Here is an 18,229-nt window from a genome sequence, read left to right on the forward strand (position 1 = left end):
TAGTGGGGGGCCCAGAACTGGACACAATACTCCAGATGTGGCCTCACCAAAGCCGAATAAAGGGGAATGATGACATCTCTGGATCTGCTGGCAGTGCTCCCCTTAATGCAACCTAATATGCCATTAGCCTTCTTGGCTACAAGGGCACACCGTAGACTCATATCCAGCTTCTCATCCACTGTAACCCCCAGGTCCTTTTCTGCAGAACTACTGCTTAACTGGTTGGTCCCCAGCTTGTAACAATGCTTGGGATTCTTCTGTCCCAAGTGCAGGACTCTACACTTGTCCTTGTTGAACCTCATCAGATTTCTTGTGGCCCAATCCTCCAATTTGTCTTAAATCACTCTGGACCCTATTTCTGCCCTTAAGCGTATCTACCTCTCCCCCCAGCTTAGTGTCAGCCGCAAACTTGCTGAGGGTGCAATCCATCCCCTCATCCAGATCATTAATAAAGATATTGAACAAAACCGGTCCTAGAACCGAACCTTGGGGCACTCCACTAGAAACCGACCACCATCCTGACATCGAGCCGTTGATCACTACCCGCTGGGCCCGGCCTTCTAGCCATCTTTCTATCCATCTTACCATCCATTTTCCAATCCACATTCCCTTAACTTGCTGGCAAGAATATTGTGGGAGACCGTATCAAAAGCCTTGCTAAAGTCAAGGTATATAACATCCACTGACTTTCCCATGTCCACCGAGCCAGTTACCTCATCATAGAAGCTAATCAGATTGGTCAGGCACGATTTGCCCTTTGTGAATCCATGCTGACTATTCCTAATCACTTTCCTCTCATCCAAGTGCTTCAAAATGGATTCCTTAAGGATCCCTTCCATGATTTTTCCAGGAACCGAGGTAAGACTGACCGGCCTATAGTTCCCTGGATCGTCCTTCTTTCCTTTTTTGAAGATGGGCACTACATTTGTCTTTTTCCAATCAGCCGGGATTTCTCCTGATCTCCACGACTTTTCAAAGATAATAGCCAAAGGTTCCTCAATGACATTTGCCAACTCCCTCAGTACCCTCGGATGCATTAAGTCCGGACCCATGGATTTGTGTACATTTAGCTTTTCTAAATAGTTCCTAACCTGTTCTATACCCACCACGGGCTGTACATCTTCATCCCATCTTGCGTCACTTAGCGCAGAAGTCCAGGAGCCGACCTTGTCCGTGAAGACAGAGGCAAAGAAAGCATTGAGTACTTCAGCTTTCCCCACATCATCTGTCACTTGGTTACCTCCTTCATCCATTAGGGGCCCGCACACCCTCTCTGATCACCTTCTTCTTGTTAACATGCCTATAGAAACCTTTCTTGTTATCCTTCACATCCTTAGCCAGTCGCAATTCCATTTGCACTTTCGCCTTCCTGATAACCCCCCAGCATTCTCGAGCTATACATTTAAACTCCTTCCTGGTCATTTGTCCAAGTTTCCACTTTTTGTAAGCTTCCTTTTTGTGCTTAAGTTCACCAAGGATTTCCCCTGTAAGCCAATCCAGTCTCCTACGATGTTTGCCTCTCTTGCTATGCGTCGGGATGGTTTCTTTCTGTGCCTTCAGTAAGGCTTCTTTAAAATACTGCCAGCTGTCCTGGACTCCTTTCCCCTTCATGTTAGCATCCCAGGGGATTCTGCCCATCAGTTCTCTGAGGGAGTCAAAATTACTTTTTTGAAGTCCAAGGTGTGTATTTTACTACTCTCTTTTCTTCCTTTGGTCAGGATCCTGAAATCTGCCATCTCATGATAACTGCTTCCCAGGTTGTCACCCACCTCCACTTCCCCTATTAGTTCCTCCCTGTCTGTGAGCAGAAGGTCAAGCTGCGCACGGCCCCTGGTCGGATCCTTCAGCACTTGTGTCAAGAAGTTATCCCCAGCATTCTCCAAAAACTTCCTGGATAGCCTGTGTACTGCCGTATTGGTTTCCAAACAGATGTCAGGGTGATTAAAGTCCCCCACAAGAACCAGGGCCTGCGATCTGGAAGCTTCGCTCAGTTGTCCGAAGAAAGCCTCATCTACCTCATCCACCTGATTCGGTGGCCTGTAGCAGACACCAACCACAACATCACTGCTGTTGTTTGCTCCTTTAAAAACTTAACCCATAGACTCTCAACAGGTTTTTCTCCCTCTTTATACGGGAGTTCAGAGCAATCATAGTTCTCTCTTACATATAGTGCATCTCCTCCTCCTTTTCTCCCCTGCCTGTTCTTCCTGAACAGTCTATACCCTTCCATGACAGCGCTCAAGTCATGCGAGTCATCCCACCAGGTCTCTGTTATCCCAATTAAATCATATTTCTTGGTCTGGGCCAGGGCCTCCAGTTCTTCCTGTTTGTTGCCCAGGCTTCTCGCATTAGTGTACAAACACTTCAGGTAACCAGTTGATTGCCCTATCTTCTCCATTCGAAACAGGGGTCCTCCTTTCTTGCTCCTTCCTCTCTGCATTTCTTCCCGGTATTCGACTTTCCCACTCCCCTCAGGGTTTTGGTCACCGTCCCCCGACGAACCTAGTTTAAAGCCCTCCTCACTAGGTTTGCAAGTCTGCCCGCTAAGATGCTCCTTCCTCTCTTCGTTAGGTGGATCCCATCTCTTCCTAACAATCCTTGTGCCTGGAACAGAGTCCCATGGTCGAAGAAACCAAAGCCCTCTCTGTGACACCACCTGCGCAACCATGCATTTAAGTCCTCAATTCGACGATCCCTGCCCAGTTCTTTCCCTTCAACAGGGAGGATGGACGAGAACACCACTTGTGCTCCGAATTCTTGGATCCTTCTTCCCAGCGCTACATAATCCGCAGTAACCCGCTCAAGGTCATTCTTGGCTGAATCATTAGTTCCCCCATGGAGAAGCAGGAAGGGGTAGCTATCTGAAGGTTTGATCTGCTCGCTAAACCTCTCAGTGACATCCTGAATGCGAGCTCCCGGTAAGCAGCACACCTCTCGAGATTCCAGGTCCGGACGGCAGAGGGATGGCTCAGTCCCTCTTAGGAGGGAGTCCCCGACCACCACCACCCGTTGTTTTCTTTTGGGAGTGGTGGCCGTGGAACCCCCATCCCTAGGACTACGCATCCCATGCCTTCCGGTAGATGGTGTTTCCTTCTGGTTTCTTCCTTGTGAGGTCCCTTCCAAAGCTTTCAGCACTGCAGAGCCTGTGGAGAGAGCTTGAAAGCGATTACTTATCTCTATAGCATTGGGGGATTCCCATGTTGGCCTTTTTCCCCTTCTAGAAGTTACATGCTGCCAGTTCTCTTCTTGGTCACGTACTGCCCTCTCTGGCTCCTCTGCCTGCCGTGCTTGAAGGATTAAACGCTGCCTTCTATCGAGGAAGTCTTCATCCTCTCTGATCGAGCTTAGGGCCGACATTGGGCCTCCAGTCCTCTAATTTTTTCTTCCAAAATGTCGACCAGCTTGCACTTCATGCAGATGAAATCTGTTCTTTCTTCTGGGAGAAAGACAAACATGGCGCACGCTGTGCAGGTAACAGCAGCAAACCCATCACCATCCATCGCTGCTGTCCTGTTCACAAGCTCCTTGGTCACTTGTCCACTGCCTTATAAAGCCCTGGAGTGCCTGAAAGTCCCGCCCCCTACCAAGGCTCAGCCAATCAGCAGAGACTTCTAGAATTCAAACTTTAATTAGAAACCAACAGTTTCCACCTGCCAATCACAGCCAATCACAGCACGTACCAATCACAGCCAATCACAGCACAAACTCCATCAAGGGGAAGTGGAGGAAAAGAAAAAAAAAGCTTCACTCACAAACACGGGAAAAAACAAACAAACAAACAAAAACAAAAAAAGAACACACACCAACCCTCACTCACAAACACAAGCTCAGCACACAGCAAGAAAGCCCCAAACACAACACACACTTCCCTCAAGAGTTCTGTATCTACTTCTCCTTTACCTGGAGAACTCCCTCTCTAAACTCCCTGTTAGTTCCGCAATTTCACATTTGAGTTCCTTCAGAATACTTGGGTGAATGCCATGTGATCCTGGTAACTTGTTACTGTAGTTTATCAGTTTGTTCCAAACCATCCTCTAACAACACCTCAGTCTGGAACCATTCCTCAGAGTTGTTACCTGAAAAGAATGACTCAGGTTTGGGAGTTTTCATCATGACTTCAACTGTGAAGACCAATGCAAGGAATTCAGTTTGTTTCTCTGCAAAGACCTTATGAGTGTTCCTTTAGTATCTTGATTGTCTATTGGCCCCACTGGTTGTTTAGCAGGCTTCCTGCTTCTGATGTCCTTAAAATTTCTTTTTGAATCTTTGGCCAACTGATCTTCAAATTACTTTCTGACCTTCCTAATGCTATTTTTGCACTTTATTTGACAGAGTTTATGCTCCTTTCTATTTTCCTCACTAGGATGTAATTTCCACTTGTTATATACCTTTTTATCTCTCACTAGTTTGGATGTTAAGCAATGGTGGCACTTTTTTTTGGTTCTCTTACTATGTTTTTCAATGTCAGGCACACATTTAAGTTGAACCTCTATTATGGTGTCTTTCAAGAGTTTATAGGAAGCTTGCAAGGATTTCACTGTGCCTTTTAATTTCTGCGAAACTAACCTCATTTTTGTGTAGTTCCTCTTTCTGAAATGAAATGCCACAGTGCTGGGCCACTATGGTGTTTTCCCACCACAGGGATGTTAAATGTAATAAAATTACGGTCTCTATTTAGAACATAAGAACAGCCGGACTGAGTCAGTCCAAAGGACCATCTAACCCAGTATCCTGTCTTCCGATGGTGGCCAATGCCAGATGCCCCAGAGGAAATGAACAGAGCAGGAAATCCCTCTCCTGTGATCCATTTCAAGCCTCTGACAAACAGAGGCTAGGGACACCATTCCTACCCATCCTGGCTATTAGACATTGATAGACCTAGCCTCCCTGAATTTATCTAGCTCTTTATTGAACCCTGTTATAGTCCTGATCTTCAGAACATCATCCAGCAAGGAGTTCCACAGGTTAATTTTGCATTATGTGAAGAAATGCTCCCTTTTGTTTGTTTTAAACCTGCTGCCTGTTAATTTCTTTTAGTGACCCCTACTTGTGTTATGGGAAAGAGTAAATAGCTTTTTCTATTCACATTCTCCCCACCAGGCATGATTTTATAGACTTCTATCCTATCCCCCTTAGCTGTCTCTTTTCCAAGCTGAAAAGTCCCGGTCTTATTAATCTCTCATCATCTGGCAACTGTTCCAAACCCCTTTTCATTTTTGTTGCCCTTTTCCAAACTTTTTTCCAATGCCAAGGTATCTTCTAGTAGGATCACCAATGAAGTAGGTTAGGATTTATTGTCATGGGGTCCTGAGAGGTCTCCAGCTCCATTGATGATAATAATCAGAAGGCTGCATGCATGGGTGCTCAATCATGTGTGCTGTGTTGACTTGCTCAATTAGTCAACAGAGCAGACACTGAGAGAGCCCTCAAAGACCACAAATCAGATCAGGATCGAAGGCGCCTGGCTGGGTTTATTGTTAAGCGAAGTACAGTGATAGTTATCAGTAGACTCAATTGAACAGCTACACATATATACCCCGTAACATTGGACTCAGCTCAATCAGTAGGATGTCCCATTGCCCCCTCAGCTGGACAAAGACTGTCGCCCCAATACACCACTTTATATACAGGTACAAACAAGTTACACATCACTCCTGATGTGTCAGGTTGCCACCCTCTGATGTTGTCAGGTTACCACCCTCTGACACTATTTAGATACCACCCACCACCCTGTATTTTGTGGTTTGATTAGATCATCTCTATCCATCATGCTGTCATTTTAGACACTTTCCTGAACCTGGGTTGCCATCTGTGCGGCATCTGGGTACCAAGATCTTTTTAATGAGCTGGTTGTACCATCCTTTTGAAATGTGCTTTCAACTTATAACCAGTACCAATTACTGTTTTACAGCTGGTACCTAGTTCTGCCAAGCGTGCCAAGTTCTGTGAGCCGGGGCCTGCTGCTTGCTCACAGTTTAGCTTTGCTTTATATTAGCCAAGTGTTGTCCATTGTCAGCTAAGCCTCAGGCTTCAAACCAGGCCTGTGCTAAATGGGCTTTTGTTTCAGGCCCTCATCTTACTACGTATCTTTAATGAGGTGACCACATGTGCATGCAGTATTCAAGGATGTGGCTGTACCATGGATTTATACAGCGGCAATAAGCTATTCTCTGTCTTATTCTCTATCCCTGTCTTAATGATTCCCAACATTGTTTGCTTTTTTGACTGCCGCTCCCCATGAAGTGGATGTTTTCCAAGTGGTCTAGCTATATTAATCTCTTAGACCAGATCCTTCACTCCACTTAGGACTAAATCAAGACTTGTCTCTCCTCTTGTGGGTTCCAGAACTAGCTGCTCTGAGAAGCAGTCATTTAAGGTGTCAAGAAACATTCTCTCTATAGAATCTTCCATAGAATCTCTATGGATAGTAATTCCATGCTCTAATAATAAGAATATAGCTGTAGAGATATATTATTGACCACCTGACCAAGACAATGAAAGTGATTATGAAATGCTAAGGGAGATTAAAGTCTATCAAAATAAAAAAATCAATAATAGTGGGGGATTTCAACTATCCCCATATTGACTGGGTACATATCACCTCAAAATGGGATGCAGAGATAAAATGTCTTGATACCTTCAATGACTGCTTCTTGGAACCCACAAGGGGAGAGGCAATTCTTGATTTAGTCTTAAGTAGAGCATAGGATTTGGTCAAAAAGTAAATACAACTGGACCACTTGGAAATAGTGACCATAATGTAATAAAATTTAACATCCATGAGACACCTTGGCAGCCTAATACTGTGACATTTAATTTCAGAAAGGGGAACTACACCAAACTAAGGAGGTTAGTTAAACAGAAATTAAAAAACAGAAATGATCTGGAGAAAGGGGTAAACAGTGAAGTAGCAAAATTTGCAGCTGATACCAAACTGCTCAAGATAGTTAAAACCAAAGCAGACTGTGAAGAGCTTCAAAAAGGTCTCACCAAACTAATCGATTGGGCAACAAAATGGCAAATGAAATTTAATGTTGATAAATGTAAAGTAATGCACATTGGAAAAATAATCCCAACTATGCATACAATAGTTTCAGACAGGTAGCTGAGTTAGTCTGTAACAGGAAAAGCTTAAAAAACATCGAATAGTTTAGTAGCACTTTAAAGACTATCAAAAATATGTAGATGGTATCATGAGCTTTGGTGGGCATGAGCTTTGGTGGGTGGACCCATCATCTGAAGAAGTGGGCTGTGCCCACCAAAGCTCATGATACCATCTACATGTTTTATTAGTCTTTAAAGTGCTACTAAACTATTCGATGTTTTTTAAGTTTATACATACAATATGATAGGGACTAATTTAGCTACAACTACTCAAGAGCGAGATCTTGAAGTCATTGTGGATATTTCTCTGAAAACATCCACTCAATGTGCAAGTCAGTCAAAAAACAAACAGAATGTTAGGAAATAATCTAAAAGGGATAGAGAATAAGAGAAATAAAGCAGCAGGTTGGAAGCCAGGACTCCTGGGTTCTCTCCTCCAGCTGTGGGAGGGGAGTGAGAGCTGATGGGTCAGAGCAGGAGGGGGAGGGACTGGGAGCCTCTATATAAAACTACGGTACGCCCACATCTTGAATACTGTGCACAGATGTGGTTGCCTCATCTCAAAAAGACATATTGGCAGTGGAAAAGGTTCAGAAAAGGGCAACAAACATGATTAGGGATTTGGAACAGGTGCCATATCAGAAGAGATTAAAAAGACTGGGACTTTTCATCTTAGAAAAGAGACAATTAAGGGGGGATATGATAGAGATCTATAAAATCATGACTGGTGTGGAAAAAATGAATAAGGAAAAGTTATTTACTTGTTCTCAAAACATAAGAACGAGGGATCACCAAATGAAATTTAACCAGGTTTAAAACAAACAAAAGGAAGTTTTTCTTCACTCGGCCCACAGTCAACCTGTGGAACTCCTTGCCAGAGGATGTTGTGAAGACCAGTACTTTAACAGGGTTCAAAAAAGAGCTAGGTAGGAATGGTGTCCCTAGCCTCTGTTTGTCAGAGGCTGGAGATGGATGACTGGAGAGGGATCATTTGATCCCTATTCTGTTCAGTCCCTCTGGGGCATCTGGTATTGGCTACTGTTGAAAGACAGGATATTGGCCTAGATGGACATTTGGTCTGACCCAGTATGACGGTTCTTATGTTTCTCTCTGTGTCCTGTCTTGAAATGACACACACACAGTCAATGTGGGGATAGTTGAAATCCCCGACTGAGTTTTTTATTTTAATAGCTTTGCTAATCTTCCTTAGCATTTCACAGTCACTATCACAATCTAGGCTGGTGGTTGGTAATATATCCTGACTGCTATAGTCTTATAATTCAAGACAGTGTTTCCCAAACTATGGGCCATGGCCTGGTACCGGGCCGCAGGAAAAAAATACTGGGCCTCAGCGTGGCTGCCAGGGTGTTCCGGGCTCCCGGACTGCCCGTGAGCGCCGGGTTCCCCAAGCCCTCAGCCGGGCTGGGCGGATGCAGCCGTATGTTTCAGGCTCCCAGCAGAGGCATAGTGAGGGTTACCAGGTGAGCTCTTATTGCTGGCTGTGGAGGGGGAAGGAGGGGTTGGATATGGGCCACAGGGAAGCAGGGTCGGGGCAGTGGAGGTGCCCGAGGGAGATAGGGAGGGGAACCGGCCTGCGGAAGCAGGGCTGGCCAGGGGAGATCGCGGGGGTGGGAACCAGCTGGTGGGGGCAGTGAAGCTGGCTGGGGGAGATCATGGGGCAGGGCTGGCCGGGGGGGCAGTGGGGCTGGCCAGGGGAGATTGCGGGGGGGACGGTACGACTGGCTGGCAGAAGCAGGGCTGGCCAGGGGAGATCGTGTGGGGGGGGAGAACCGCCTGGCAGAAGGGCCAGGAGAGATCGGGAGAGAATCGGCTGGTGGGGACAGCAGGGCTGGGGGAGGGGGGAAGAATTGGCCAGCAGTGAGCAGGACAGTTCAGGGTGCACACAGATCCTGAATACAAATGTAAAAGCAGTGCCTTTTAAATATCCCCACTGCTGACTGAGGTTTAAAAGCACTGCAATGTGTCCGAATGGAGAGAACCTGGTGCATTCACCATCTGGAATCAGAATATGGATAAAAAATTGCAAAGATGGTGTCAGCTTTCTGAAAATAAATGAGCCCCTTTTCAATACATGATGTTGGGGTGCAGGGTTTTATTGGATTACAGTCCATTTTTCCAATCCATATTCCCTTGACTTGCTGGTAAGAATATTGTGGGTGGCCATAGCAAAAGCTTTGCTAAAACTGGCTCTGGGGGCTTTGGGAGTACCAAAACCACCATATTTGCATATTTGTAATTTGCTTAATGAATATGCAAATATGCAAATGAATGTTACCGGTCCTCCGAAAGCTTGTGAATGGATTTACTGGTCCCCATGTCAAAAAGTTTGGAACCCCCTGATTCAAGAGGTTCTGTGGTACTGTTTGGTTCATTTCAGATTTTTTCCTTCATTTGGTGCTGTGCTTTCTTGCATATACAGTGCCCCTCCTGCACCAGCATGACCTGGTCTGTCCCTCCAATATACTATATACCCTCTGGCCCTGGCTCCCTGCAGTTCTGGGGGCAGTCAACAGGGGAAACCCTGTGCATCAAGGGGAATACATCAAGGTGGAGGACAGAGGAGGCATTGGGGTGGGAGGCATTGACAGAGCGGGAGTGGGCCAGGACAGTTCTTGGCTTTGAAGAAGTGGGGTGGTAGCATGTAATATACCAGCCTCCCACATCCTGCTGAGCTCTCCTCTCCTGTGTCTCCCTCCCCGCCCCATGCCAGGGTCTGATGGGACGATCCAGGGCTGGGCAGAGACGCAGCTCAATGTGACAAGCCCCTTGACTTACAATCCAGCCAAAGGAGAATTTGCCGTAGTCCGGAGAGGCCTGTACTACCTATACTGCCAGGTGAGGGGTAGCCAGATGCCTGGGTTTCCTGAGTAGGGTGGGAGATAGGGGAACAGAGCCAGGCTAGCAGGGCTGGAAGCCAGGATTCCTGTGTTCTTCCCCAGGTCTAGGAAGGGCATGGGGAATGGGGGTTGAAGCGAGGGGGCTGAGAGCCAGAAGTCCCCAGTGCTGGGAAGGGACTGAGGACTAGTAGTTGGAGCGGGGGGTGGGGAATGAGACCCAGACACCTGGGTTCTATTCACCTCCTCTGCTCCTGGCAGGTGCATTTCAACGAGGGCCGGACCGTGTACATGAAGCTGGACGTGGTGGTGGACGGGGTGCTGGCACTGCGCTGCCTGGAGCAATTCCCCCCAACCAGTGCTGGCCCACATGACCCTGAGCTGCGGGTCTGCCAGGTCTCTGGACTGCTGCTGCTCCAGCCACCCTCCATCCTGAGCATCCGCACCATCCCCAATGTGAGGCTGAAGGCCGAGCGCTACCTCACCTTCTTCGGGCTCTTCCAGGTGCACTGAGCCTGGGCCAGCAGAGCAGGACTCCTGGAGGGCAGTGGTGTTGAGTGGCCAGAGCAGGAAGGGGCTGGGAGTCAGGACTCCTACGTTCGCTCCCCAGCTATGGGAGAACTGCACAGGACTGTTCCTGTATCCCACGGTCTTGGTGCTTGGCCCCATCTCTAGAGCGTGCTGTGGGACCAGGAGAGTTGGGCCGGGAAACCCTGGTGCCTCAGGCCGATTCCATCCCCCTCCTCACGATTTTTAAAGACGGCTTCTCCTGCACTTCTTGTCCCAAATGCTGAGCACATCACCTTGGGACTGTTGGAACCAAGCTGGGGGGCATAGTTGCAGTCACCACTGGGTGCAAGGAAACACCCTTCACCTGGCTGAGGGTGCAGTACCTATTGCAGCCAGCAGGGGTACAGGGAAACTCCTGGCTCAAGCTGCAGTACCATTGTGACCACCAGGGGGCACATGGAAAGAAGAAGTGGGTTGTACCTAGGAAAGCTCATGATACCATCTACAGCTTTTTTGTTAGTCTTTAGGGTGCTGCAGGACTATTCTTTGTTTTTTAAGTTTTGCCTGGCTAAGCATGCAGTACCCATTGCAGCCACTAGAGTGTGCAAAGAAACACCCACAGCCTGGCTGGGAGAGTGCATTATCTTTTGCGTCCGCCAGGAGGCAGACTGCCTGTCTCACCCACCACCTAACAGCAGAGGCAGCCAATAACACCATGCCAGCACCACCACTGCCTCACGGTGGGCGGGGGTCTTGCAGCAAACCAATGAACTTCTCCCAGCAATGGCGATGGACAGCCACCCACAAAGGGGACACACGCGCGCACACACAGCATGGGGGGAGGAGGGGCACATGGGACACAAAGTATTTTAAAGCAGAAACTTATTAAAAAAGAGTTAAACTAACATGAGCTTGGCTGTGACATCCACCTCACATCAGCCTATGGAGGAATTGCTGGCCTGGGTGCTCTGGGATGCAAGTGGGGTCTAGTGGTTAAAGTAGGGGGCTGGGAGCCAGGACACCTGGGTTCTCTCCTCTGCTCTAGGAGAGGTGTGAGGGTTGGTGGGTTAAAACGGGGAGGTGTGAGCCATGACTCATGGGCTGTGTCTAGACTGGCAAGTTCTTCCGCAAAATCATCTGCTTTTGCGGAAAAACTTGCCAGCCGTCTACACTGGCCGCTTGAATTTCCGGAAAAGCACTGATGATCTCATGTAAGATCGTTAGTGCTTTTCCGGAAATACTATGCTGCTCCCGTTCAGGCAAAAGTCTTTTTCTGAAAGACTTTTGCGCAAAAGGGCCAGTGTAGACAGCACAGTAGTGTTTTCCGCAAAAAAGCCCCGATCGCGAAAATGGCGATCGGGGCTTTTTTGCAGAAAACCATGTCTAGATTGGCCATGGAAGCTTTTCCACAAAAGTGCTTTTGCGGAAAAGCATCCTGCCAATCTAGACACGCTTTTCCGAAAATGCTTTTAACGGAAAAGTTTTCCGTTAAAAGCATTTTCGGAAAATCATGCCAGTGTAGACAAAGCCATGGGTTCTCTCCCCAGACCTAAATGGCGACCAGGGGCATTCTGCGGAGAAGAAATGCATGGTCTGATTCACATATTTTCTTTGGCATAATCCTGTTTATTTTACCATGAACAGTCAACGCTGGCCCATCTCCCTACCCATGGCTGAGACCAACAGCTCCAACTGGTTTCCCGTCTCAGCAATCCCCAGGCCTGCTTTTCTGCCCGGTCTTGTGCCCCAGCGAGCTCTCTCATAAATGCCTCTCCGGACACCCCACCTGCCTCCCTTGCTTTCTGTCTGTCATGTGTACCCAATGGCAACACAAGAGACCCCTTATTCCATGCCTTTAACCTGGGGTGGGGAACTTTAGGCCCGGGGGCCGGATATGGCCCCTGGCTTGCCTGGATCTGGTCCCCCAAGGCTGAGAGGCCCCCCCCCCGGCATTGGGGAGCCTGAGCTGGTGTTCTAGCCCCCCAGCTAATTGAAGGGCTGGAGCACCCAAAATCTATTGGTTGGGCCCTCCGAAGGCTCTGGTGGGCAAGGGGAATGTGGGGAGTGTCTCAGTTGGGGGCCACCTCAATGAAGGGTTTTGTTGGTTTTTTTGCTTCTCACTTGTGTGCGCCCTCCCCCCCAGCTGATTTTTCTGTAGGTCAGTGGCCACCTACCCAAAAAAGATTCCCTGCCCCTCCTTTAACCATTGGTTGCAGGGAAAGCCATGCATCCGTAGAGTTTAGCGCCCGCTCAAACATATCTTGGGCGGTGGCTTTCTACAGTTTCAGATCTCACAATACATTTAGTTGCTCCTTTGGTTTTGCTGGATTGGAAAGGAGTGGTTTATGGCTGGGATCAGCAACCTACAGTATGCTATTTTCAATGGTACGTGGGAGGGAGCTCAGCCCCGCCACTCTTCCCGCGCACAGCTGCTGGAGAGTGCTCCCTCATCCCTGCAGTATGTTAGGTTGTGGTGGAAGGAGGCAACGCTGGGGCTGAGGCCAGAGCCGGCCCAAGCTACGGGCTGACTGGGCTCCCACCCAGGGCGCCCCATTGTAGGGGGTGCTGCGCAGGGCTGCCAGATCGGGCAGGGACGGAGCCGCACATGCGCTGCACTCCCGGGGGTGGTGCCACGCTCCTGGGGCGCACGAATGGCTCAGGCCAGCCCTGGCTGAGGCTTCTCAGTGGCACTTCAGCCAGGACTGGAGGCACTTCTGCTGCGGCCATGCGGGTCAGGACTGGCCCCGGACCATGTGGGCCCTGGTAGCAGCAGCGGGGCCTCCCTTTGGGGCAGCCCAGGACAGTTTGGCCACGGCCGTTGCAGCAAGGGGGCACAAAGCCAGGTAAGGTCCCCCCTCATGTCCAGACCTCACCCCACCTCAATCCCCTCACTCGTGTCCCCCTGCCAAGACCCCACACCCACAGCTTGCTCTGACACCCTCCCTCTATGGGAAGCCCTGACCCTCAATCCCCCTTTCTTTCCCCTCACCCCATGAGGCTGGGGCACCAGATGAGTGAGGTGTCTCAGTTGGGGGCCACATTGTCAGCCGACGGTCAGGGCAGTGAGTGGTGTGTGTGTGTGTACTATACACCCAAGACTTCAGCTGCTGAGACCGGGGTCCCTTGCAGTGGGCAACCTGGAAGAGGTTGATGGGCGCCCCAATAAGTGTACAGGAAGAGCTTATTACACTTCAGATTTCAGCTGCTAGAATTCATCATTCCTTCGCAGTGGGCAGCCTGGGGGAGGCTGAGAAGCGCCCCAACGGATTTTGCCACCTGGGTGTGACACAAATCCAAACGCCCAAGCTCTCCCTATATCTGTCCCTTTATGACTGGCTGAAGTTCTTTTAAATTGTGCTTGGTTCTATTACAGCAACTGAAGGAGTCAGGTTAAAGCTTAAACAGTTACAGGTTTATTTGAGGAAGCTTATAAATCATATGGTTGCAATGGCTATTGTTCTATTTCTTAACTACTAGCAAAGTATAGATCTTAAAAATGGTTACAAAGAAGATAGAAAAATAGAAATAATGGTACCAAGTAACAGCTTACTCTTTCTATGTGTACACTTAAGACAGAGGACCACATCCAGGTACAATTTTTACCCCCTTCTGTGCCTCTCGACTCCAGCATGTCAGGCCAGGGCCAGTCCCTCAATTCCTAGGAAAGACGAAAATACGAGGTGGGCGTCCCCATAGAACCTCGGGAGGTCAAACACCTAACCCGACCAGCAGGTAGAGGGTAGAATGACACTCCAAGTGAGTGTGTGCTGGACCCATCTTTTATACTCATGGGGTCACGTATTTCTCTTTATCTGTCATGCCAAATGGGGCTGGTCTGTCTTTTGTGAGACCACTTCTTACAAGGGAGTTGTGAACTTAATTTACACTTGTAAGAGCGATAACTAAATTGGAATTACTGGGGATTCTTTTCTCAGTGGGAAATTCCTCTCCCAGGGACTGTGTGTGTGTTCGAATCAACATGGGTGCCAGCCGGGGCAGTTCTCGCAGCCTCAAGGCCAGCTTATTGACTTAATCGCTCTCTCTCCACATAGCTGGGTTTTTTTTCAGCTTCTCAGGATCAGATGAGCCAGCATAGACTATGCTGATTTTACTGCTCCTTCTCTGCCCTGTATGCTTCAGAGAGGCAAATAAGATGGATGAGATGGGGAGGGCAGTCTGTCTGGCTACACGCATCAATGAGGGTTGGGGGTTTTTGAAGAAGGTTTTTTTCTTTGCTTCTCACTGATGTGGTCTCCAACTGGTTCTTTTTGTGGGTTAGTGACCCCCCCACCCAAAAAAGATTCCCCACTCCTGCCATAAATAAAGAAAACATGGAAACCTTTTGTGTTGGACATAATGTTTTATTTTATTTAAAATGAAGTTTGATAAACCAACATGAGGAAGTTAAAACACTTAATCTGTTTCATAATTTAAATTAAACCGTTCTCCCTAGCTGCAACTGGTTCAGAAAATATGGTCACCATATCCAGCCTGTCCTTGCCTCCCCTCCTCCCCCTGGCACACAGATCAGTCAGTAAGTTAAATATTGGTACGCCACTTCCGAAAGACTGCTGACCCCTGCACTCAAAGGTAAGATCTTCATCTTTATTAATGAAGCTGCTGTAAGTAGGACTATCATTGACTTTAAAAAGTATCACCGGCACTCGGACCCATACGTAGAGGTGAATAAGTCAAATCTCAGCACTCCACCTCTGAGAGGTTGCTGACCCCTGGTCTACGCAGTGGGAGGCCATCTGTCAAGCAATGAATTGAAACCAGCCATGAATCAGTTTGTCCCAAGGTGACAACCTAGTACAAGGAGAGTGGAATCCAAGTCACCTGGATTCATGGCCAGCTACCCAACAGGGCAGCTTACAAAGACAGATAGCTGCTGGCAAGCGCTGCCCAGAGGGAGGCAGAATTCTAGATGACAGGTGCTGGGAGAACAGGAAGCTGAGGGAGGAGGCAGCAGACCCCACAGAAATGTGGAGGAACATATTGTAGGTGTGGCTTTTCTTTTGAAAGCCTTCGTGCAGGACTTACTAGACCAGAGGCCAAAAGGGGGGAACACTGAGGCAGAGTTACATTTGGCTAGTAGTGGGTGGCACCGGGCAGGTATGCTGACAAACATGGTTCATTCAGCGGATTACACGGCATGAAGCTGGCCAGCCCTCCCCGCACATCCTCTACCATCAATTCACCCCATGACATACACCCCCTTGTGACCTGCCTTGCTCTGCCAGGCCTCAGCTCCCCATCCTGCCTTGGTCAATCACCCTTCTGCTGCCCTAGCCCCACCAGGGCTCCTCGCTTCTAACCTGTGGAGTGAAGGCCATCAGGATGTGATTGATCAGTCTGCCAGAGCAGTAGCCGCGTGGGTGGCTGGGTCAGGAAGCAGGTGTTTATCTTGTGTTCTCACTAGAACAAACCGATTGTCACAGAGTTCAGTTCCTGAGAAAAACTGTTCAGGCTTTCTCAACAGCTGCCCCACCCCAGAAGTGGCTGCCTTTCAATGCCAGGTGAGGGGCCCCCGTGTAACAAGCTGCATGAGTGTTTTGAGGAGCACTGGCAGATGTGGGGTAGAGGGAGCACCAGTGCAGGAATAGCAGCGGGGGCTGGGAGCCAGTTCTCTCCCTGATTCTGGGAGGTGAGTGGGGGCTGGTGGGTTAGAGCAGAGGGGCTGAGAGCCAGGACTCCTGGGCTCTATTCCATTCCTGGGAGGGAGGAGACCATTTCCCAGCTGTTGCCAAAACCCAGTCAGCCAAGTGCATTCATCCTTCCTATACATATACAAATAAAGGCAAGAACTTGGACGGGGGGGGGAGGGGTATGGAAATCAAGGGGTGACTTTGATCTTGGGGGTCAATGGCAAGAAGGGTGGGGCCAGATAGTTGGGGAGGAGTTTGGGGGTTCCCTGAAAATGTGGGGTGAATTCAGAAGGAGGGCAGAGCCTTCGGGTTACCCCTAGAGAGGGAGAAGTTTGGAGAGAGATTTGGGGGGACTGAGAGGGGCCAAGGGGAAGGGAAAGATTTGGGAGTGTAGAGTTTGAGGGCAACTCAAACAGGGATTAAGATTTTGGTGGGATTCTTGGGGGTGCATGTAAAAATGCAGGGTGTGAGCTTGGAGTAAACCCACAGAGATCCGTTTGACAATCAGTTTGACAATCTCCCCCTCACTGGGGTCTAGCAGCGCCTGGCTGGCAGACGGATACAGCTGGAAGTCCTGGGCATCAGCCTGTTTCCTGCCCCACGCCCTCTTCCCCATATCCCCTTACGCAAGAGCAGAACGCCAGCACCCGCCACCAGCCAGACACAGCCAGGGGCTCACCAGCCATCCCTGAACTCACAGGGCCCCACCGGCGTGGGACAACGGCAGCACCCCCAGATGCCAGCCACACTCCTCTGCCAACCCAGACCTTGATGGTGGGGGGCAGGTTTGGGGCGTAGGAGAGCTGGCTGGGTGGCTTTGAGAAGAGTCGGGAAGGTTTTTGGAGGAACCTGGGCAGGAAGTTGGGGAAGGTGGGCGCTAGGAGTGGGATTTGAAGGGGGTGTCTGGAGAGGGAGAAAAGGGAGTAACTAGGGAGGGGTGGCAGCTGTGGAAGGGAGGTTTTGAGAGTGTCTGGACAGGAACTTGAAAACTTGGGGCTGCAGCTAGGACAGAGGTGGGGGGGGCTCTGGATGTGGAATTTTTGGGGGCACCAGGGTAGAATGTAAAGGGATTCAGGGGAAAGCCATTAGAAAACGGGTGGGAGCTCTGGCAAGGAAATTTGGGGGTAGCTGCAGAGGGATTTTGGGGAGCAGCTACTGCAGGGTACTCTGGGAGTGCGCTTAGGAAGATCAGGTGGGGGGCTACACCGGGGAGGCAACTCTCACCCCCCATGGCTGGAGCCTCAGGGTGGCAGGTTCTGGGGGCGCTGTGGCTGGGAGGAGGTGCAGCCCTGGGGGTGCTAGCCTGTCTCATGGCCCTCACAGTGCAGCAGGCCAGCCTTGGGGCCCTGCGGGGGGAGCTGGCCCGGCTGCGGGGGGAGCTGGCGGCTGCCAGGAGAGGAGAGACCCAATCCCCAGAAGTGACTCAGGTGAGGACCCCCCCCCCGATTCACAGGGGGCCCTATGAGAGCAAGGGAGTCAAGTGGTTACATGGGGGGGGGAGGACTCCTGGATTCTCTCCCCGGCTCTGGGAGAGGAGTGGGGGCTGCTGGTTAGAGGGGGGGTTGGGTGCCAGGACTGGGTTCTCTCCCCGGCCCTAGGAGGGGGCATCTTACCAGGGAAAATCCGAGGCGCTGCTTTGCTTTCGCTCTCCCCTTATTCTCCACGAGGGAAGACCCCAGAAGGGTTAAAAAACTGAGGGTCCCCCCCATTGGGGTGGGCGCGGGGCTGGGGGACATGCGAAGCCGCAAACGCAAAGCCCGGACCGATCGTTAGCGCGGGCGGAGGAGGAGGAAACGACCCACAGCTCTGGGAAACCCCGCGAGGGGGAGGGGAAGGCTCCCAGCCCCCACTCCTGTCCACGATCTGCTGAGAGAACTCAGGCGCCCTGGCTCCCCGCCCACCCTCTGCTAAGATCAACCGGCCCCCACCGCCTCCCAGAGCCGGGGAGGGAACCCAGGCCCAGGCCGCCCCCCGACCCCCTCCCCGGGCCCCTGCACATTGTGTAACTGCCCTGCAGGTCTGGGTAATCTTTACAGAGCTGAACAGCGGCCTCGCTTCCTTAGTTCCACTTCCAACGAGCATTGCCCAGCTACACCCACATCCGGGAGGGGC

General features: G+C 50.0%; 1 protein-coding gene across 1 annotated transcript in view; it reads left to right on the plus strand.

Annotated features, from left to right (window-relative positions):
- The window catches only part of LOC102454093 (uncharacterized), a 32,211-nt gene that overhangs the window by 10,559 nt on the left and 3,423 nt on the right, over positions 1–18,229 (plus strand). Inside the window, exons 7-9 of the mRNA XM_075908294.1 lie at positions 9,836–9,960; positions 10,221–10,469; positions 17,176–17,544. Of these exons, the coding sequence (XP_075764409.1) occupies positions 9,836–9,960; positions 10,221–10,469; positions 17,176–17,544 (743 nt within the window). The remainder of the gene's footprint in view (positions 1–9,835; positions 9,961–10,220; positions 10,470–17,175; positions 17,545–18,229) is intronic.

This window comes from Pelodiscus sinensis, chromosome 24, assembly GCF_049634645.1.
Source record: "Pelodiscus sinensis isolate JC-2024 chromosome 24, ASM4963464v1, whole genome shotgun sequence".
Lineage (NCBI taxonomy): Eukaryota > Metazoa > Chordata > Testudines > Trionychidae > Pelodiscus > Pelodiscus sinensis.